This window comes from Lactuca virosa, chromosome 9, assembly GCF_052849685.1.
Source record: "Lactuca virosa cultivar CGN04683 chromosome 9, Lactuca_virosa_CGN04683_v6, whole genome shotgun sequence".
NCBI classification, from domain to species: Eukaryota; Viridiplantae; Streptophyta; class Magnoliopsida; order Asterales; family Asteraceae; genus Lactuca; species Lactuca virosa.
Window position 1 is genome coordinate 117,832,748 of NC_136434.1, and position 19,847 is coordinate 117,852,594.

At 37.8% G+C, this 19,847-nt stretch overlaps 3 protein-coding genes across 4 annotated transcripts; all 3 read right to left on the reverse strand.

Moving 5' to 3' along the window:
- Positions 1-246: 246 nt before the first annotated feature.
- LOC145136043 (succinate dehydrogenase assembly factor) lies at positions 247-904 on the reverse strand. The gene has a single exon (XM_079070244.1). The coding sequence runs from the start codon at positions 858-860 to the stop codon at positions 510-512; it is 351 nt and encodes a 116-aa protein (XP_078926370.1). The 5' UTR covers positions 861-904; the 3' UTR covers positions 247-509.
- A 2,441-nt stretch (positions 905-3,345) lies between these two features.
- On the reverse strand, positions 3,346-4,781 carry LOC145139704 (uncharacterized). The gene is made up of 4 exons (XM_079073434.1): positions 4,296-4,781; positions 4,101-4,219; positions 3,752-3,982; positions 3,346-3,448 (listed from the first exon to the last, which is right to left on the reverse strand). Exons 1-4 carry the CDS (start codon positions 4,779-4,781, stop codon positions 3,346-3,348), a joined length of 939 nt encoding a protein of 312 aa, XP_078929560.1.
- A 1,213-nt stretch (positions 4,782-5,994) lies between these two features.
- GLT1 (NADH-dependent glutamate synthase 1) lies at positions 5,995-15,321 on the reverse strand. 2 transcript variants are annotated; one of them, XM_079072512.1, is made up of 18 exons: positions 14,543-15,321; positions 14,328-14,447; positions 14,083-14,196; positions 13,839-13,991; positions 13,642-13,742; positions 13,447-13,543; positions 13,004-13,113; positions 12,614-12,897; positions 12,188-12,531; positions 12,041-12,111; positions 11,490-11,959; positions 10,522-11,391; positions 10,226-10,380; positions 8,171-9,955; positions 7,866-8,090; positions 7,498-7,766; positions 6,581-7,412; positions 5,995-6,481 (listed from the first exon to the last, which is right to left on the reverse strand). In XM_079072512.1, exons 1-18 carry the CDS (start codon positions 14,933-14,935, stop codon positions 6,215-6,217), a joined length of 6,660 nt encoding a protein of 2,219 aa, XP_078928638.1. In that variant the 5' UTR covers positions 14,936-15,321; the 3' UTR covers positions 5,995-6,214. The 2 variants fall into 2 exon arrangements, with proteins under 2 accessions (XP_078928638.1, XP_078928639.1); XM_079072513.1 differs by lacking the exons at positions 13,642-13,742; positions 13,839-13,991; positions 14,083-14,196; positions 14,328-14,447; positions 14,543-15,321 and adding an exon at positions 13,314-13,390 and having other exon boundaries at positions 13,469-13,486.
- Positions 15,322-19,847: the final 4,526 nt, after the last annotated feature.

The window sequence follows — 19,847 nt, forward strand, 5'->3', positions numbered from 1 at the left end:
AATGAGCTTAACGATTAAAATGAAGTGTTGTATGGAATTTGCTTTCGCTACCAGTATGGGCAAATTTCACACAAATGGGTTTGTCCCTCAATACGTGGATTGGTTTGTTGGATTCTAATCGTGTGAAGGTTTGATTTTTCATCCAGAAGACACAAATTTGCATAAAGTTAATGATCTAATGGGGAAACCCTCCATTCTTTGATTCTTACATTTCGATTGATTGAAACAGTAATAATCAACCATCTGTTCATGAAATTCACCATCACTTTGTATGAAGATTGCAAATACACTTTGGAAACACGAAAATGAAACAGTCCCTTAAGCTAAAAACAACCGACAAATTTGATTTCAATGATGAAACCCTAGACCATCATTGCTTTATTACTGAATATCAATCTTTCCGGTTACAATTAACACAACTATGAAAACATTAAATCACATATATATATAAAAAGATCTGAAATCAACCGAATGAACCCTAACCTGTTTAGAAGATGAAATTGGGGGACTTAGAAATCAGAGCAACGACCATTACGTTCCCAATCGCCGTAACGAGTAGGCTCGGGACCTCGGGGTCCACCGATCTCGCCGGTCTCTTTGTTCATATCAGGTTCGTCACCGTCGTCTTCATCGTTCCCCTCTTCGTGATCTTGAAGTTTCTGGATCTGATCTTGTTCGTTAACAGCTTCGTGCTGATTGTTGGGCAAGTCTTGTTGGCTTTGAAGCTTTTCCGGAGAACTGGAGAAGAACCGATTTGCAGGGTTAGATAGTTCCGATCGGACAGTGGAGAAAATCGCAGCGGGACGGGAGAGGTCCGGCGGTGGCGTGGAGAGTAGACGGCGCAAATTAGACATTGCCATTGTTTTTTGTAAGGAACAGTGAATTGAAGAAAAAGAACATATTATAATTGGTTTTGTCTTTAAAGAGGTGACGTGGTTTAAATGTTTGTGACATGGTTTTTGCTATGCCACGTCGTCGGCTTACAAATATGAACGACAGAACGTGTCCTTGAGAACATAATGTTGCACATCTGCTTTTGTTGGTATCCTCCATTTATTTAGGGCATTGATTTTTGATTTAGCCACTGAATAATTGGTGGAAGGACTAATATACCCTTAACCATTTAACTGGAAAATACCATACCTAAACCGCAGCTTTCGGAAACAAAAACAAAACACACCACCGTTCTCGGAAACCAAACGACGCTTGAAACCTATTACTCCAATAGTGTTTGATTTACAATTACAAATTCCATCCTCCTTGAGTTTGGATAATACCTTTTGAAGCATCTGTAACTTTTTTGACTTCTCAGCATTTGAAAAAGGTTGGTATGAATAAGTTTGCATGTGATGAGGAACTTCCGATGTTATTCAAACTTGATTTTTTGTTTTTTTTTTTTTTTTTTTTGGAAACAGCAGCAAAAGTTATATTAAACAAAATAATGTGTGGCCCCTTTTTTTTCCTTGTGCTGATCCAGAGGGGGGAAAACTTTGGATTTCTGCAGAGCTAGCCAAATGTAAGAGTTCACATATGTAGAATGTGCTATTAGATTTATCAATTTTCACATTTACCACAAGAATACAAGGATCAAAGCCTCCCTGTATATCAGCCACCACATTGTGGAACTTGAATTTAAAAAAAAAAGGATATAGTTTTCAAATTTTTTTAAATTTTAATAAAAAAGTATAGATCGTGAGTTTTTCTTTCCACAAAAAAGGCATATTGTTTAGATTTCTCTCTTCAAAATCATAAAAGACTATAAATGGGTTTAGGGGCATAATTTTCAATAAATTAATTATTCAGGGGAGCTATCAAAATACTCTTTAGAAAAATCGGCACCCATTTATTTAGTTATAACTGATTTTGTTTTGCATATCAAAAGTTGATAGAAATGTATGGCCTAAGTTTCAATGAAAACAAAGATGTTTTTTCAGCCCGTTAAGTCAATTTGGCATCTCCCATTTCAGTCCAATGGAAGGCTACCGACGTTTTATCTTGGGAAAATGACTTAAAAAGGTAATAATGTTTCAAAAACGTACAAAAAATACCATTATTCTTTTTTTAGTGAAAAAAATATCATTAAAATGAAATTTTTGTACAAAAAATACCAACAAAATACAAATAACCCTTTAGAATGACCTGAGGTAACCGGTTACCTCAGGTCAACTATTGAACGTGCTTTAATAACCTTCATCCATCAAATTAGGATTCCATCTTCATCCCCCTCCTTCGGCTCCTATGGCATCTTCAAGTTCATCAAATTATTCTAAGTCAAATTCGAACATTTCCAAGAGCAGGAGCACAATTGATTATGCTCACCCTTGTCACTGTGAGAAGCCTTCCCAAGTTTGGACCTCAACTACGGTTGATAATCCGGGTAGAAAGTTCAGAGTATGTCGTAACTCACTAGTAAGTGGTTCTAGCATCTATCATCTACTTCTCCTTCATACTTAATTTATTATGTGAATTTTATTATGTATATTGAAGGATAAGAAGAAGAAGAAATGTGATTTCTGAGAATGGGTCGATCAAGATGAAGAACTAATAAAAGAAGACAACCCTGAAGTCAAGATATCAATATTGGAAAATAATTTTTGGACACATAAGGTGAAGGCAGATAAAGAATCAATGAGTTTCAGAAAAGACTTGGATAAATTAACTAGGAAATATTGGAATCTCAAATGTTGTATGTTGTTGTTCTTTGTTATGTTTTTTATGTATGTTATATTGAAATGAAATGAAAATTGTAATGTAATGACTTTGGTAATGTATTTTGAAAGTTTGGTTAATTAAAAGTCTTGTATTGGAATTGAATCAATGTTTTATGGAAATAAATTTAGTTTTGATATAGGAATGGGACCAATGATTCGTAAATATAATTGAGTGCTCATACTGGAATGGAATCAGTGATTCCTGGAATGGAATGGAATTATTGATTACTGCTTAATATTGATTCTTCACACATGAATGGAATTAATGATTCCTGATTAATAGCCATTGTGTATATTGAAATGGAATTAATGATTCCTGGTTAATATTGATTCTTCACACAGGAATGGAATCAGTGATTCCTGGAATGGAATGGAATTATTGATTATTGCTTTATATTGATTCTTCACACATGAATGGAATTAATGATTCCTGATTAATAGTCATTGTGTATATTGAAATGGAATTATTGATTCCTGGTTAGTATATTGGCAAAAAGTTGGACCACATATTGGAATGGCCTTGTCCCTGTCCTTGTCCATAAATATAAACCACATACATTACCAAACCACATACATTATCAAAGTGGGACCACATACATTAAATATAAACAAGTTATCAAAAGACACATTACACCTAACCACATGTGGCTTCATCAGTTTTTGACTTAAATGTAAACAAGTTATCAAAAGATGTGCCCAACAAAAGATTCCCTACCAAAAGATGTCCTCCACTAAAGCTAACAAAAGATCACGAAGACAAAAGCTAACAAAAGATGCCCTTCACAAAAGTTGTCCCCATTACTGCTCCTATAGTGTGAGAGGATTTTCAAGACTTCCCCCTGTATCATCCTTGGTCACAACTTTCCTCCTCAACCTAAGTTTTGTGTTCCTCTGAGAAGGACCACACTTTCTCCTTTTTCAAAGTTAGAGCAACCACATGCTGATATATATATATATATATATATATATATATATATATATATATATATATATATATATATATATATATATATATATATATATGTATTATGTATAAATACCTCTGTATTTTCTTCATGTCCTCAATCTTCCTTCTAATTGAGGGACAAATCTCCAAGTTCCACTTCAGTCCCTTCCTTTTCTGAGTAAACATCCTTTCCATGACATACACTCTAATATCTTCCAACATTGCTATTATTGGTTTTTTTCTAGCTTCCACAATGGCTGCATTAAATGACTCTGATATACCATTTTCAATGGCATCACTAGCACTATCTTCCCTAAAAAATGCCCTAGACCATGTGTTTGGTTTTTTTTTTCATTAGGTGTTCATAGGCATTTATGTCAATCAATTTGATCTCCTTCATGATATCTTCAAATTTTGTGGTTGTTGTGGCCTTGGCAGCACACCAGAAAAGTAGCCTGTATTCAGCTCCTGAGAATTTTTTCTTGAAGTTGGCATAGACATGCCTAGCACATTGTCTATGCTCACATTCTGACACTCTTTCCTTAACTGCTTCAATCAGTCCCTATTAAGTAACATTTGAATGTCATTATAAATTAAAAATAAAATAGAAATACTATTATTAAAAAACAGTTGACTACCTTGTGTTGGTCAGAGATGATGGTTAGTCCTCTACCTTGTCCCATATCAATGTCTTCAAGTAATAGATCCAAAAACCATTTCCAATTTGCCTTATTTTCAACTGGTACAACAACCCATGCTAGAGGATACATTTGGTTATTAGCATCCCTACCAACAGCTGAAAGTACCTCACCTCTACAAAGTCCCTTTAAAAAACATCCATCTACACCAAGCACTCTTCTACACCCTTCAATCCAGCCATCCTTCACAGCCTTCAAGCAAATATACATCTTAGAAAAATGGACTGTAGAATCAGGCATGATATCCACATCCAATTTCACTGTGGAACCTGGATTAGTACTCAATAGCTCCAAACCATAACTCCTAAGCTTTTCATAGTGTGCCACCAAGCTCCCTTCTATCTCATCCATTGCAAATTTTTTGGCATTTCTACACTGACCAAAACTAACTTTTAGATTAAAATCTCTAAGCACTGCTGCTGCCATTTTTCTGTAACTTATTCTTGGATTCTCTATTATGGTTTCTATTAACTGTTTTCCAATCCAACTATATGTGACCATTTAACCTAAATTGAAGGCCCTACTACAATTATGTTCAGAGATTAAGGACTTAATCTGAAATGATCTTTCTTTACTCATCCATGTTGCCCACAACCTAAAAGGGCATTTAAACTTCTCTTCACCTTTGCAACATCTAACTAATAATCTAGTTGAATCATTTTTTCATACCACAGTTTATACCCATTAGCAACAGCATAATTGCTTAACAAATGCTTAAGTTCATAACGATCATAGAATTTCATACCTAAGACTGGAAACATTGTATCCCATTTTTGGTTAGGATCATGAACTGGATACTTATGAAGATCTTTCTTGACATCTTTCTTATCATCTTTTTCATCATCCACAACTCTTGGAGGCTTGAAAAATTCTCTTCTAATGAAAGGATCATCAGATGGTTGTAGTTGTATCACTTCATCATCAGGCTCATGCTCCACGAAATCATCATCTGAAAGCTCAGAGTCTACATCATCATCATCATCCGTATTACCATCCATCGATCCATCTTCAGCTATCTCTTCTTCAATCCACTCCATAACTAAATACTAACTGTGATCAATGTACAAATTGATCATACCCCCATTCTCATATCCAGCATCAAGGAAACGAACATAATCATTTTCATCTTCCAATACTCTTAACCCATCTCTCAGTGAACGTTGTGGAAGACAAAAGTACACATTGATTCTTCCATCCTTGACCAAGTTCTTCACATACGAGATGAACTCCATGAAACTCATGCTTCTGAAATCGACATTGCTAACAACCATTTTTACTGGATTGAAATACACAATCGGTTTGGGAACAAAAGAACATGTATGATTTACTTTGATTGTGAAGTTGGAATCCATTGTGATTCTGTGGAAAGGATGAACGAACGAAGGAGAAGGAAATAACCCTTGATTCTGGGGGAAATAACGAATGGTAAGGGCACAATTATTCCCATAAATCTTTTAACCGGCTAACCTATAATACCCGATAAAATGGTATTTTTTTCACTAAAAAAAGAATAATGGTGTTTTTTGTACGTTTTTAAACATTATTACCTTTTGAAGTCATTTTCCCTTTTATCTTTAAAGCATAACAGGCTCTTCCAATTTACGAAAAAAAAAAATACTAATCTAGCTTTCACATAACATGAAACGAAACAGACTCATCTGTACATTTATTTATTTTTTTCAAAGTTCAAAACAAGCAATCCACCAAAACCAAAAGGAAAAAGGAAAAAGGCTATAAACAGCAGCTACCAAGACACAGGAGAGGTGGAGGACAATAAGATACAAAACTAAGCTTCCACACTATATAATTATCATTATAAATTTATAATCACCACCCCCGGCCCACCTTCCTCCCTGTGTCTATGTTCTAAACGCCTGTTGCTCCTCCCTCTTCTTCCCCTCCTCTATCTGCAACCTCCCATCTTCAATCTCCTCTTCCTTCATCACAAACTTATCCACCTGAGCCGCCGCTTGCCGCCCTTCCGATATTGCCCACACCACCAACGACTGCCCTCTCCTACAATCACCGGCTGCAAACACACCTTCCACATTTGTAGCAAATCTCCCGTATTCCGCCTTCACATTCGACCTCCCGTCTTTCTCCAACCCCAATTTATCCGCTATTGTCTGTCAACATTTTATATATATTAAAATACAATAAGAAAAACAACGTATTAATTAATGTTTGTATGTAAATAGTAAATAGTAAATAGTAAATATACTAACCGGTTCCGGACCAAGAAATCCCATGGCTAACAAAACCAAATCAGCCTCGAGAATCTCTTCAGAACCTTCCACCTCCTTAAACTGAAACCTTCCACTTTCATCTTTCCCCCATTGAACTCTAACCAACTCCAACCCTTTCACGGCTCCATTATCATCACTAATGAACCGTTTAGTCAACACCTCATATGATCGTGGGTCTTTCCCGAATTTCGTAGCAGCTTCCTGGTGTCCATAATCCACACGGAACACACGAGGCCACTGTGGCCATGGGTTGCCTGGGGCCCGGGTTCGAGGTGGTTCAGGAAGAAGCTCGAGGTTTACAATGCTGGTGCAACCATGTCGGATTGATGTCCCGATGCAATCCGTACCAGTGTCACCTCCACCAATCACAATCACCTTCTTTCCCTTTGCAGAAATATAGTTTCCATCTTCAAGATTGCTATCCAATAAGCTTTTAGTATTCGCATGTAGAAACTCCATTGCAAAATGCACACCCGAGAGCTCACGTCCAGGAACAGGGAGGTCCCTTGGCTTTGTGGCCCCTACTGCTAAAATAACCGCATCATTCTCTTCACGAAGGCGTTCGATTGAGTACACCGGATCGGTTCCTACATTTGCGTTCACCACAAAATTCACACCTTCTTTAGCCATGAGGTCAACCCGTCTTTGAACAACATCAATCTTGTCTGTCTTCATGTTAGGAACACCGTACATCATCAGTCCACCGATCCGATCAGCCCGCTCCAACACAGTCACTGTATGACCCATTCTGTTTAGTTGATCAGCTGCAGCCAATCCAGAGGGCCCACTTCCAACAATTGCAACTTTTTTCCTGTAAATAAATTATAAAAGTCAGATGTGAAACTGAAACGTATAAACCTACCTACCTACATATTACCAATATTATTTACACATACCCTGTTCTCTTGAGGGGGGGTCTGGGCACCATCCATCCTTCTTCAAAGGCTTTGTCTATGATTGAACACTCAATGCTTTTGATGGAGACCGGGTTTTCGATTATGCCCAGCACACATGAACCTTCACATGGAGCGGGGCAAACCCGGCCCGTGAACTCCGGGAAGTTATTTGTTTCAAGAAGTCGATCCAATGCCTCACGCCATCTGTTCTGATAAACCAACTCGTTGAACTCAGGGATTTTGTTCCCGAGAGGGCAACCCGTGTTTTCCTGTCATTCATTATTTCACAAAAAGGTAAATTTACTAAACTACCCTCCCTAAAGCTAAAGCTTGTACAACAAAACAAGACTAATAATTAAGTTTGTTACCTGATGGCAAAAAGGGGTACCACAATCCATGCACCTTGCAGATTGAGTTGTCAATAGCGGGCCCGGTTTCGACTCTTCCATAACTTCATTCCAATCATTCATCCGTACAGACGGGTCCCGGTAAGACACACCCTCGCGCTCATACGCAACAAACCCCCGATGTTTGACCGCATCAGCAACTCGCGATGGTCGGGTCGCCTGTTCGGCTTTTTCATCCTCTTTCACCTGAAAATCCAAAACCAAACAAAATTACTATTTTACCCCTTGAACAAAATCTATAGCATTATAAATAAATAAATAAAGACCTGATTAACAGTCTCAATCAACTGATTAACTGTCTCAGTCAATGACTTGGCTGCCAGCTTCTTAAGTTCCTCAAAAGCATCTTTCTCCTTCAACACATCTTCCTCACGAATGTCAGCTTCTTCAGCAGCCAAATCAGCAGCTTTTTTAGCGACTTCTGTTTCTTTCATGGTGGCTAAAATCCGCTTATAATCCCTCGGGAAAACCTTGATAAACTTGGGCAAAAGATGGTCAAAGTCAGCAAGTACTTCCTTTGCCAGCTGGCTGTTTGTGTGTCTCTGATGTTGCTGAATCATCATTTTCAAAGTCATAATATCCTCCTCATCTTCAACCTTGTCAAGATCAACCAGCTCGGTATTACACCTTGACCGAAACTTCAAGTCAACATCAAGAACATACGCGATTCCACCGCTCATCCCCGCAGCAAAATTCCTCCCGGTTTTTCCCAATATGACAACTGTCCCACCTGTCATGTACTCACATCCATGATCACCAACACCTTCAACTACCGTTTTTGCCCCTGAGTTCCTCACACAGAATCTTTCAGCTGCCATTCCATTAAAATAAGCTTCGCCACTTGTCGCCCCGTATAAAGCCACATTCCCAATCACAATGTTCTCTTTAGGATCAAACCCACTTCCTTTCGGGGGATAAACCACAATCTTCCCACCAGACAACCCTTTTCCAACATAATCATTACTATCACCTTCAAGCTCAAGCATAATCCCCGGGCATAAAAAGGCTCCGATACTCTGCCCCGCACTTCCATGGAGCTTAATATGGATCGTATCAGCTGGAAGACCCGGTAAATGATACCTTTTAGTCACTTCATGACTAAGCATTGTCCCAACAGCACGATTCACATTACAGATCGGTGACTCGATGTAAACAGGAAGACCTTTTTCTAAAGCGGGTTTCGCGAGCGATATCAGCCGTTGATCGAGTGCCATGTCAAGACCATGATCTTGTTTTTGGACACATGTTTGTGCAGCATCTGATCTGATGTCAGCAGCGGGTCGAAGTAGAAGTGAGAGGTCAATGTTCTTGAGCTTCTCGTTGCTTTTGGTCAACTCTTTATCGACTTCAAGCATGTCTGCACGCCCGACCATTTCATTGACTGTTCTAAATCCCATTTCTGACATGAGTTCACGCATTTCCTCTGCTAACATGAAGAAGAAGTTGATGACATGTTCGGGTTCTCCTGCGAACTTTTCACGGAGGACGGGATCCTGTGTGGCGATGCCTACGGGACATGTGTTTTTGTGACACTTTCGCATCATGATACAGCCGAGTGTGATGAGGGGAGCTGTACTGAATCCAAATTCTTCTGCTCCTAAAAGAGCAGCAATGGCTACATCTCTTCCGGTTTTCAACTGGCCATCTGTTTGAAGAACGGTTCGACCACGGAGGTCGTTTGCAACTAGGGTTTGATGGGTCTCGGCTAGACCGAGTTCCCATGGGAGTCCAGCACTTTTGATCCCGGTCCACCTGGACGCACCGGTCCCACCATCGTGACCTGAAATCAAGACATGGTCCGCATGGCCTTTCACTACTCCACTTGCGATTACTCCGACACCAGCTTCGGATACTAGTTTCACACTCACTCGCGCAGAAGGATTCGCGTTCTTTAAATCGTGAATTAGTTGAGCGAGATCTTCGATTGAGTAGATGTCGTGGTGAGGTGGAGGGCTGATTAGACCAACGCCAGCTGTCGAGTTTCTAGTGGTGGCGATGTCTCCAATGACTTTGTGTCCTGGAAGCTCACCACCTTCACCTGGTTTTGCTCCCTGTGATATGGTGATTTTAAAATAAGTGATGCAGTCATTTGGTATGTGATAATCGATTTTTGTTTGTTTTATTTAATCTCACCAAATGCCAAATGGGGTAATGTAATCACTTAAAGATGCAAAGTCACCATGAGGTGCTTTGCAGATTCGGCATCATCTGTTCATTAACATAAATTCATGAACAAGAGGGAGGAACTTATCGTTCCAACTAACAGGGAGAGGAGACAGACAGACTCTGGGTTTACAAAATGATGAAGAAAGTTATTATACCTGTGCCATCTTTATCTGTATTTCATCTGCATTTGTAAGGTAATAACTGTTGACCCCAAATCTTCCACTAGCAACTTGCTTGATTGCACTCCTTTTTGGGTTCATTGAACCATCTGGAAGTGGTTCCAAACGAGATGGATTCTCACCTCCCTCACCTAAAGAATTAATTTTGACAACAAATTTATAAGCTTTTTAAAGATATAACATAAGGGTGTTGGAAGATCTTTCAACAACAAATTCATAAGCTTTTTAAAGATATAACATAAGGGTGTTGGAAGATCTTTCAATATACATACCAGTGTTAGATTTGCCTCCAATTTTGTTCATGGCGATTGCAAGGGTGCTGTGTGCTTCAAGTGAGATAGAACCATAACTCATGGCTCCAGTACAGAATCTTTTCACAATTTCACTTGCAGGTTCAACTTCTTCTAAAGGAACCTTGACTTTTCCCTCTTTAAACTTCAAAAGTCCACGAAGATTGCAGGTTTTGTTTAACTCATGTATACGTTTTGAATACTCTTTATAGGCTTCAACACTGTTGCCTCTAGCAGCTTCTTGTAACTTGGCAATAGCAAGAGGGTCATTCAAATGGACTTCACCACCTTTTCTCCAATGATAATCACCAGGGTTAGGTAAAGCAACAGCTTCAGCACTGTTGGGAGGGAACTGGCGTGATGGAAACCCTAAATCATGTAACTGAAGAGCATCACCAGCAAGTGCTTCAAATGTTGCTCCTTCAACTCTACTTGGAGTTCCAGCAAAGCATCTTTCCATTACTTCTGTTGATAACCCAACTGCCTCAAAGATTTGTGCACCTTTATATGAAGCCAAAGTTGATATACCCATTTTTGCAAGAACCTTCATCATTCCATAGTGGCTTGCTTTGTAGTACTTTTTGACTAATTCCTCTTTTGAATGGAAGTCACCGTTTGACTTTGGTGGAATCTTGCCATCAACTTGCATCCTCCAAATGGCTTCAACTGCTAAATAGGGACAGATGGCATCAACACCAAATCCAACTAAAGTACAAAAATGGTGTACTTCACGTGGCTCAGCTGATTCCACCATTAAAGCAACTCTGGTTCTCTCAAGCTTCTTGACTAAATGATGGTGGACAGCCCCAACTGCCAAGAGTGAGCTTACTGCTACTCGTTTTGATGAAAAGGCTGCATTTTTTAAGAACCCCACAAGTTAAATTAGCTAGACATGTTCAAATGTTCAATCAACATGTATGATTTTAAAAAAATAGCTTAAAATGGCTTACCTCTGTCAGAAAGGACCAATGTGGTATAACCCTCTTTGATGGCATTGTGTGCCTGTGAACAGATTCTATCTAGGGTTTCCTCCAAACCCTTTTTGCCAAGTTCTTTAGGGTAGGTTATATCAAGAACTTTGCTTCTCCACCCTCTGAAATTCATCTTTTTAATGGACTCCATCTCTTCAATAGACAAAAGTGGTCCTTTTAGAGAAAGGCGATGGCATTGCTCTTCTGTTGTCTCAGTAAGATCACCTTCTGGTCCCACCATGCATTCCATGGAAGTTACAATTTTCTCCCTGATAGGATCGATAGGTGGATTTGTTACTTGTGCAAACATTTGCTTGAAATACTCAAATGTTAGCTTCTCTCTGTCTGACATCACAGCCAATGGAGCATCATTTCCCATTGAACCAAGCGCCTCAACACCATCTTTTGCCATTGGAAGTAAAAGCATCTCCAAAGCTTCAATAGTATAACTGCATAATTACTCTCGAATCAGATTTCTCAATTCACCACTAACAAAGAATCAAGAAGCATTAAAGTTTAAAACTACATACCCGAAAGCCTTCAATGGGGCCAAAAGGCCACGAATACCCATGTTCTCCATGTTATCATCATTTGGAGTTGCCTAAAATTTAAAAGTTTAGGATGCTGATATATTTTTTTCAAAAGAAAGACTGAAAAGATCAAGAAAAGATTCTTACTTGTGAAACTCCAGCAATAGGGGGACATGCACGGGCGGATTTGTTAACAGATTCAACAATGTGCTTCAATTCTATCTTTTGTTGTTCAAGCCACTTTCCATATGGTCTTTGTAATGAGTATTGTTTTTTCAAGGCCTCATCATCTACAACTGTATGTTTCTCAAAGTCCACAAGAAGCATCATTCCAGGGTTAAGTCTGCCTTTTCTTGAAACATCCTCAGGTGGAATATCAACAACTCCAACTTCACTTGCCATTATAACTCTTCCACTATGAGTAACATAAAATCGACCTGGACGTAGACCATTTCTGTCCAATGTAGCTCCAAGGTATCTCCCATCAGTAACTGCATATAACTTTTTATGTAAGCACAAAATTAAATGTCTCAAAGTAACAGATAAGAGTGAAATGAAGCTCAAAACTCATACATGAAACAAGTGCAGGTCCATCCCATGGCTCCATTAAAGCTGAGAAGTATTCATATAATGCCTTTCTTTTAGGATCCATATTCTTGTCATTCTGCCAGGCTTCTGGAATCATCATCATAACAGCTTCTGGAAGACTTCTACCAGCTCTCACCAAAAGCTCAAGAACACCATCAAAAGCACCTGAATCTGATGAGCTGGCATCTACAATGGGAAGAAGTTTCTTCATCTCATTCTTTGAAAGGCCAAGCTCTTTGCATTTCAGAAGACCTTCACGTGCCTTCATCCTGAATAAAGAAAGATTAAAAGCAAACAACAATTAGGCGAAAACTGAAAACTAATGAGCAATAAAAGATTGACAAATGATCAAACACATGGAGGGCGTAAGCATACCAGTTAACATTCCCTCTAAGTGTGTTGATTTCTCCATTGTGGCCAAGAACACGCATAGGCTGAGCTCGATCCCAGCTAGGAAAAGTGTTGGTTGAAAACCGAGAATGAATCTAGACAAAAGAATGCAAAACCCGATATTTTCAATGATTGAGATCCATGATATTGTTAAAATAAGGATTAGGCTCTGTATCGAAACATCATGTAATCCCTATACAACCTCATGAAGTTTCATGATCAAGAACTGAGCACAAGAATGCACCAAGTTTGTGTAAACATGATGAACTTCTTAATGAGGTTATTACCAACTCACCACTAATGAATCGAGCATCCAATCCAAAATCATAAGTTAACCACGCATCTCTCTCCCGTTAACCGGTTGATCCAATGCTGTTGTTAAGTATGAAGTCAGTGGACAAAAAATAAGTATATGGATAAATAATTACCAGGGCCATGTAGCTCGTAAACCTTTCATTCCCAAGATCTGCATAATAATACTCCTTCAACTGGTTCGGTTTTAACTGACCTTTGTACACAATAGTTCTGCATATAAATCATTTCAATTTTAGAAACCCATATGATAAATAGTTAAATAATTGAATACAATCAATAATTGATATCAAGATTCAAGAAAACCAAACCTTGATGATAAAGAACATATATAGAAGTCCCTGATCCCACCATGTTGAAGGTTCAATGCAGCACGGATAGCTACCATTGAAACCCTTCTTAGTATGTACATCTGCAAATACCAATTATTAATCAATAATTAAGAATCAAGATAAGCATCATTCATATATGTTGATTTAAACATTATGCTATTTAAGATCATATATACCTGCTGCTCAAAATCAGCTTTTGACCTAGACGTGGGTGTGAGGAACACTTGTTCAATGACGGGTTCTGTTTGAATAGCAGACTTCCCCAATCCAGAATTATCTGTGGGAACAGTTCGCCAGCCAAGAACTGTGTGCCCGAGTGATTCAGCAACCTGCAATTGTAATTGTGAAGTTGTAAACAAATTTTGCAATATCAAGAAGCAGCATACGTGGTTAAGATGAAATCAAGCTCGGTTATGATACCTTTGTGAACACAATCTTGCTTTGCTCCCGTCTGGTATCGGAAGTAGGCAAGAAGAACATCCCCACTGCATATTTCCCAGGTGGTGGTAGCTCAAACCCTTCATCTTTAGCAACCTGATGATGCAAATTTATCCATAAAATAAGACATAATTACTCATCTTGCGAAATAAAAAAGTGAACTAGCTTTAATATGCAACTTATGTACTGACTACGATATGTGTAGAAAGAGCTTTAAGTATATATACCTCCTTGTAGAAGTCATGGGGAAGACCGACGAGAATTCCGGCACCGTCGCCGGTGTTTGTTTCACATCCACAGGCACCTCTATGTGACATACGAACCAACATCTCAATCGCATCAGTCACCTAAATCAGGTCACAAAAGTAATTCAGTAGTCAAATTGATTGAAAAACAAACATAAAACTACAAATTTGAAAACGCAAGCGAAAGTGATACATACCGTATTGCGGTTACTTTTGCCGGATAATTCAGCAACAAAACCGACCCCACATGCATCCTTATCAAAGGATGGATCATAAAGACCTAAGGGCTTCTCCGGCACTAGCGACAAAGCAGACCGAACCACCAACTTAAGCTTCGGGTCACGACCCGGACCATCCGATTTCCATTGATGGAGCGTCTCGGAAACCGACCCCCGTTGCAGCCTAGTCCCATACAACTTCTTCCCTAACAGACTAGACTGTTTAACAACCGAGCCACGGCTCGCCCATGTCCCGCTCCGGCCAACCCCAATCCGGGCTAACCCGTTTAACGGACGGGAAGCGGAAGCGAAAGGTTTCGTTACGTCCGCGTCGGGTCGGGCCTGGACAGCATGATTCAAAGCCACCGACATTATCAGATACCAACAATTTTTATCAAAAACTCCCCCTGCTTCAGATCTTTCCAATAAACAGATTTTTGAAGCGTTTATTATCAGATCTGGATAGCTATCAACTTAGTTTAAAGAAGGAATGGTTCAAATCAAGCGCCCACTTTCCTCCAATTGACAGGCCGATTTAGTTGGGGGGGTTTTGTATATGGACTCGATACGCTGGGTATATGGATTCAAGATGAATCTTTAAAAGATAAAACGAACAAAACTGAACAACCGACGTAGCAGCCGACGGCTGCTGTTATGCACACTCCCGCAGACACGCACACAGACACACGCACACGAGAGAGAGAGAGAGAGAGAGAGAGAGGGGGTTCTGGTGGGTGGGGTTTTTCTCGGCCTCGACGAGGTGTGTAGTAGGTTTATTTTATAGAGGGAGGCAGGGGGTACCAGCTCATCTTCTCAACAAGGTGCCATTGTTGGGCGTGGGGCCCGCTTACCAATTTGCCACTTTTAGGGTAAACTTTCTACAGTGCCTGGAATGATAGAATCCAAAACATTTCTACAAATCAATTCTTTAATTTGGTCGTTTTTCATGTGTTACCATACTTTTGATAAAAGTCTTACGTAATAATCTAATTTGTGGTGGTAATTTAGGATTCTACAAAGTTATAGTTTAAAAAAAAAAACATATACGGTTAAATAAATATCCATATCGGTGTGATTTTAATTTATTTATATTTAAAAAATTAGCAATCTTGAAATTCCAAATCATTTTTAATAAATAAAGGTTTTTTTTATTATTTATCGCACTCTTATTTAATTTATCAAATGTCATTTTGTGGTTATTTTGAATTAATTTTTTTCTATATGTCATTTTATAAGTTTTTTTATTTTATTAAATTTCACATAATATTTTACTATAATAATTACAATAAATGTAGTAATAAATGGATATTAATTTCACTAATAAACTTACCTTTTAATTTCAAAATTTCCAAAATTAAAACTCATTAATTTCTTTTCTTTATTTAATTTGTTTAAATTTAAAAGATAAAAAACATTTCCATTATAATAAATTATTATTTTTTTATTTTCTTATAAATTTTAAATTCTCAAATATTTTGATTTTTATATTTAACCCTTCTTTTTTAAATTAACTCATGTAATACATGAGTCTCACAACTAGTTTTTGTATAATATCCAGACAAAAATAGTCACTGCATTTTGCATAATTAGTTGGTTGATGACAACTATCAACACGTCTATGTATTTTACGATGTAAATCTAATTTTTGTATAGTTAATTATTTACCATATAAAATGACATTAATAACATTAATAACATTTTTAGTTTATTTTATCTTTTTCTTTAAGTAATTTTAATTTTAAAAGAAAAGAAAATACCCTCCCCAACTCAACCTTCAATAAAACCCTATTAGATTACAATGTTCACCCCCTCCCTACTTTTATCTCTCTCCAACTCCAACGATCTTCTATCTAGAACAACCATCGTCAGTCGTTGTCGGTCATCTTTCTAGACACCGTTATAGCCTCATCTTATTGATTATCATCTCCCTTCGTGGTCGACGTTCATCTTCTGACCTATATGTCCAAGAGTCATTATACAATAATATTGATAGATAATATATGATCCTAAAGAGTCACACTAACAACAACTTTATGCAAATATATTATTTATAAGAATTTGATTCTTGATAAATAAATATAGATCTTGTAATTTTTTGGAAATTATTTATTTTATGGAAATATTAATTTTCAATGTTAGGTATCAAAATATATCATAATATATCATAAGGTATGATTTATTATGTCATATACATCTTTTTGGACCAAAATGGGGTTTTGTCTTTTATGGATTTATATGTTTTATAAGTTATAAAAATTAGAAAAGTTTTATAGAAAAACTAGCTTCTTCTTTTTATAAAATATTCAAGGAAACTGCAAAGAGAAAAAGAAGACATGCTTGCATTTATTTAATCATAAAGTCATGTTCTTACACTTTTAGTCTTTTGTTGCTAGATGCATGGGGTATTAAAGCATCAAGACTCAATGGGTAAGGACTTGGATTAAGATGATTAAAAGGCTTGCATGTATCTCTTCTTTTACTAGCTAAAACCACAAAATTTGGTGTTTCCCATCTCCATATTTTCTCTATTTTTTGTTTCTTAACGTGTTAAGAACATAAAGATGGAGATGATACTTGAATACTTTCTTTTAAGGTAAACTAGTTTCTTTGTCTTAAGAGCTTAAGAGGTTCTTTTATTACAAGAAGAAGACTAGCATCTTATCAAGTTGATTTATTGTTGGTGGGTATCTCTAGAGAACTTCTACCTTGAAGTTTCATACCATACTTCATCAACTTCCAATCTCCCATGATAATCAAAGTCTTCAAAAGTTGTAACACTTTTCTTTCTATGGTTGCTTTTATCTTTCTAAGTCTTGCAAAAGATCCTTAGTGGGTTAAAATGGTTTTAGTATATTCAACAAATTTAAATATTTCGTTGCCATTTTTACCGTTTGTGAAACCAGATTTTTATATAAAAACCCAACATCTTCATCACCATACTTATCGCTTCATCGATTGTAACACCCGCAGATTCGGACTAGTCAATTAAAATATAATAAGCGTTAAAAATGACTTTTTGATAGAATATTATTTATGATAAATAATCTGAAACAAAGTTATAGTATATATGACAAAGATTTCGTACATATAAGGAACGCTGAAATCCGACTTCGTATGAAGAAGTTATGTTTTTTCGAAGTTTCGTGATTAAACCGACGTGACTCTGCGTATCAAATAAAGTGACTTTTTTGATAAATTATTTTTAGCCTTAGTGATCTAAACGAAAGTCGTAGTAGTCGTTAAACCGAGAGCGTACATATAGAGAACGTCCAAATCTGACTTCGTCAGAGGAAGTTATGATTTTTCAAGGTTTCGGCGCAACAGTGTGCGCTCAGAAATATTATTTTGGAACGGTAGATTATTATTTTCAACGAAAGTTATTAAACTTCATATCAAACCTAAAATTGTCTTACGAGACTAAAGAAAGACCGCCCGACTATCAAACAAGTAGAAAAATATTTTTATAAGCGATGGTGAACTAGAAATTTTGGAATTAATAATATATGTTAAATGTAGTTATTACTCCTTTTTTATATTCGTGTATAGCATAGGGACCCATTATAAGTTGACATCGTCTTGCTGCTGTCTTCTTCCACCGCATTCTCGCTTCCCTCCCTCTCTCTCTATTGATGACATTGTTGCCTTTCCTTGCAACAACCTTGTGGTTCCTGTTGTTGTTCCTTCAGCCTCCCTTCAACTACCTTCTCATATAAAGTATTAGGTTATTGGTACGTTGTTATTCTATCTCCCTTTCGTTTCGACTTTAGTAGAATTTCCTTCGTTTGCTAGTTGGAAATAATACTTCCTTCCTCATCAAATATAACCTGATTTCTAGTGCCAACAACCAGTTACGAAACACTAATCAGATTATTCTTTAAGCCTTCAACATATGCAACTCGATTCACCGTGAATTTCTCATTCGTTGCTTTTCTATATCCTTTTACTTTACACTTGTTGTTGTTGCCAAACTTTACAACTCCAACATTGTCCAACTTTCAAAAATCACGTAAATTTTCCTTCCTTCCAGTCATGTGACGCGAGCATCTACTATCAATATACCAGCCTTCGTCATATTGCTCGTCACAAATAACCTGCAATCAATTAGAAGAATTTAGGTCCCCAAGACCTTTTGGGTCCTTGGACATTAACTTGAAACACATCATGCAACGAAGAACCTATAATCCAACTACGAACTTTCGACTTGAAATTGTCAATTAAGTCATTTTCATTGGCTTTAGGCATCGAAATGTAATCATTCAATGAGAAAGGGTCAACATTGACTTTCATTCTTTCATCCTTTTTCTGAAATCCCTCAACTTTCTTCTTTGGAATTTCTTTCCACTTTTGCACTGCAGGAGTAGATTCTTGAGACGGAGTACTTCCACTCATCGAATCATTCAAATACATCTCGTAAGCAGATTGAATTTGCTCTTGAGAATATGAAACATCCCAAAAACACGGTCCAAAAATTTCATTTTAATTCATTAATAAAACCATAAGTATCCATCATCATACATAAAAGTCATGAATCGTGTATCTTAAAAATTATTATAACAGTTGTCAATATATCAAAATCATATATCAAAACATCAGAGTGAATCCTCCCAGGCTAAAACCCTATGGTGTGTGCCATGCAGTCATACCGAACTCTTCCCCTTACTAGCGGAAGTACCTGAAACCAAAACTGAAAACTGTAAGCACGAATCTTTGTGAGTCTCCACAAACTACCACATACCATACACATAATCACATATATCATACATTAGGCCCCGCCCTACTACATCGGGAGTTGCCCGACATCGGCTAGTCCGGCATCGGACCCCGCCCGGCATCAGACCGCATCTGGCATCGGCCCCGCACGGCATCGAGCACAGCTCGGCATACATATGAGCATAAACTACTAACACACATAACATAAGCATAACCACTTAACTATAGACATATAAACATTCCTCGGGCCCCGCTCGGCATCGGACCGTAGTCCGGAAACATACAAAATACATTCACATGCAAGAATCACAAAGACATCAAGCATACTAACATCCTTCCGGTATCGTCCCGGCATCGGATCAAAATCCGGAAAACATATAAAGCTACATCGGGCCCCGCCTGGCCTCGGATCTTAATCTGGAACATACTAACATACATAAACGGGCCGGCCTTGGTGCCTTAGACTCGTTCCTACTGGAGGAAGACTCACCTCTCAAGCTGGTTGCTGAAATCTCGTGAGACAAATCTCTAATAGCTGCTCCGATGACTCCCCGACTATCATTATCACAATAAT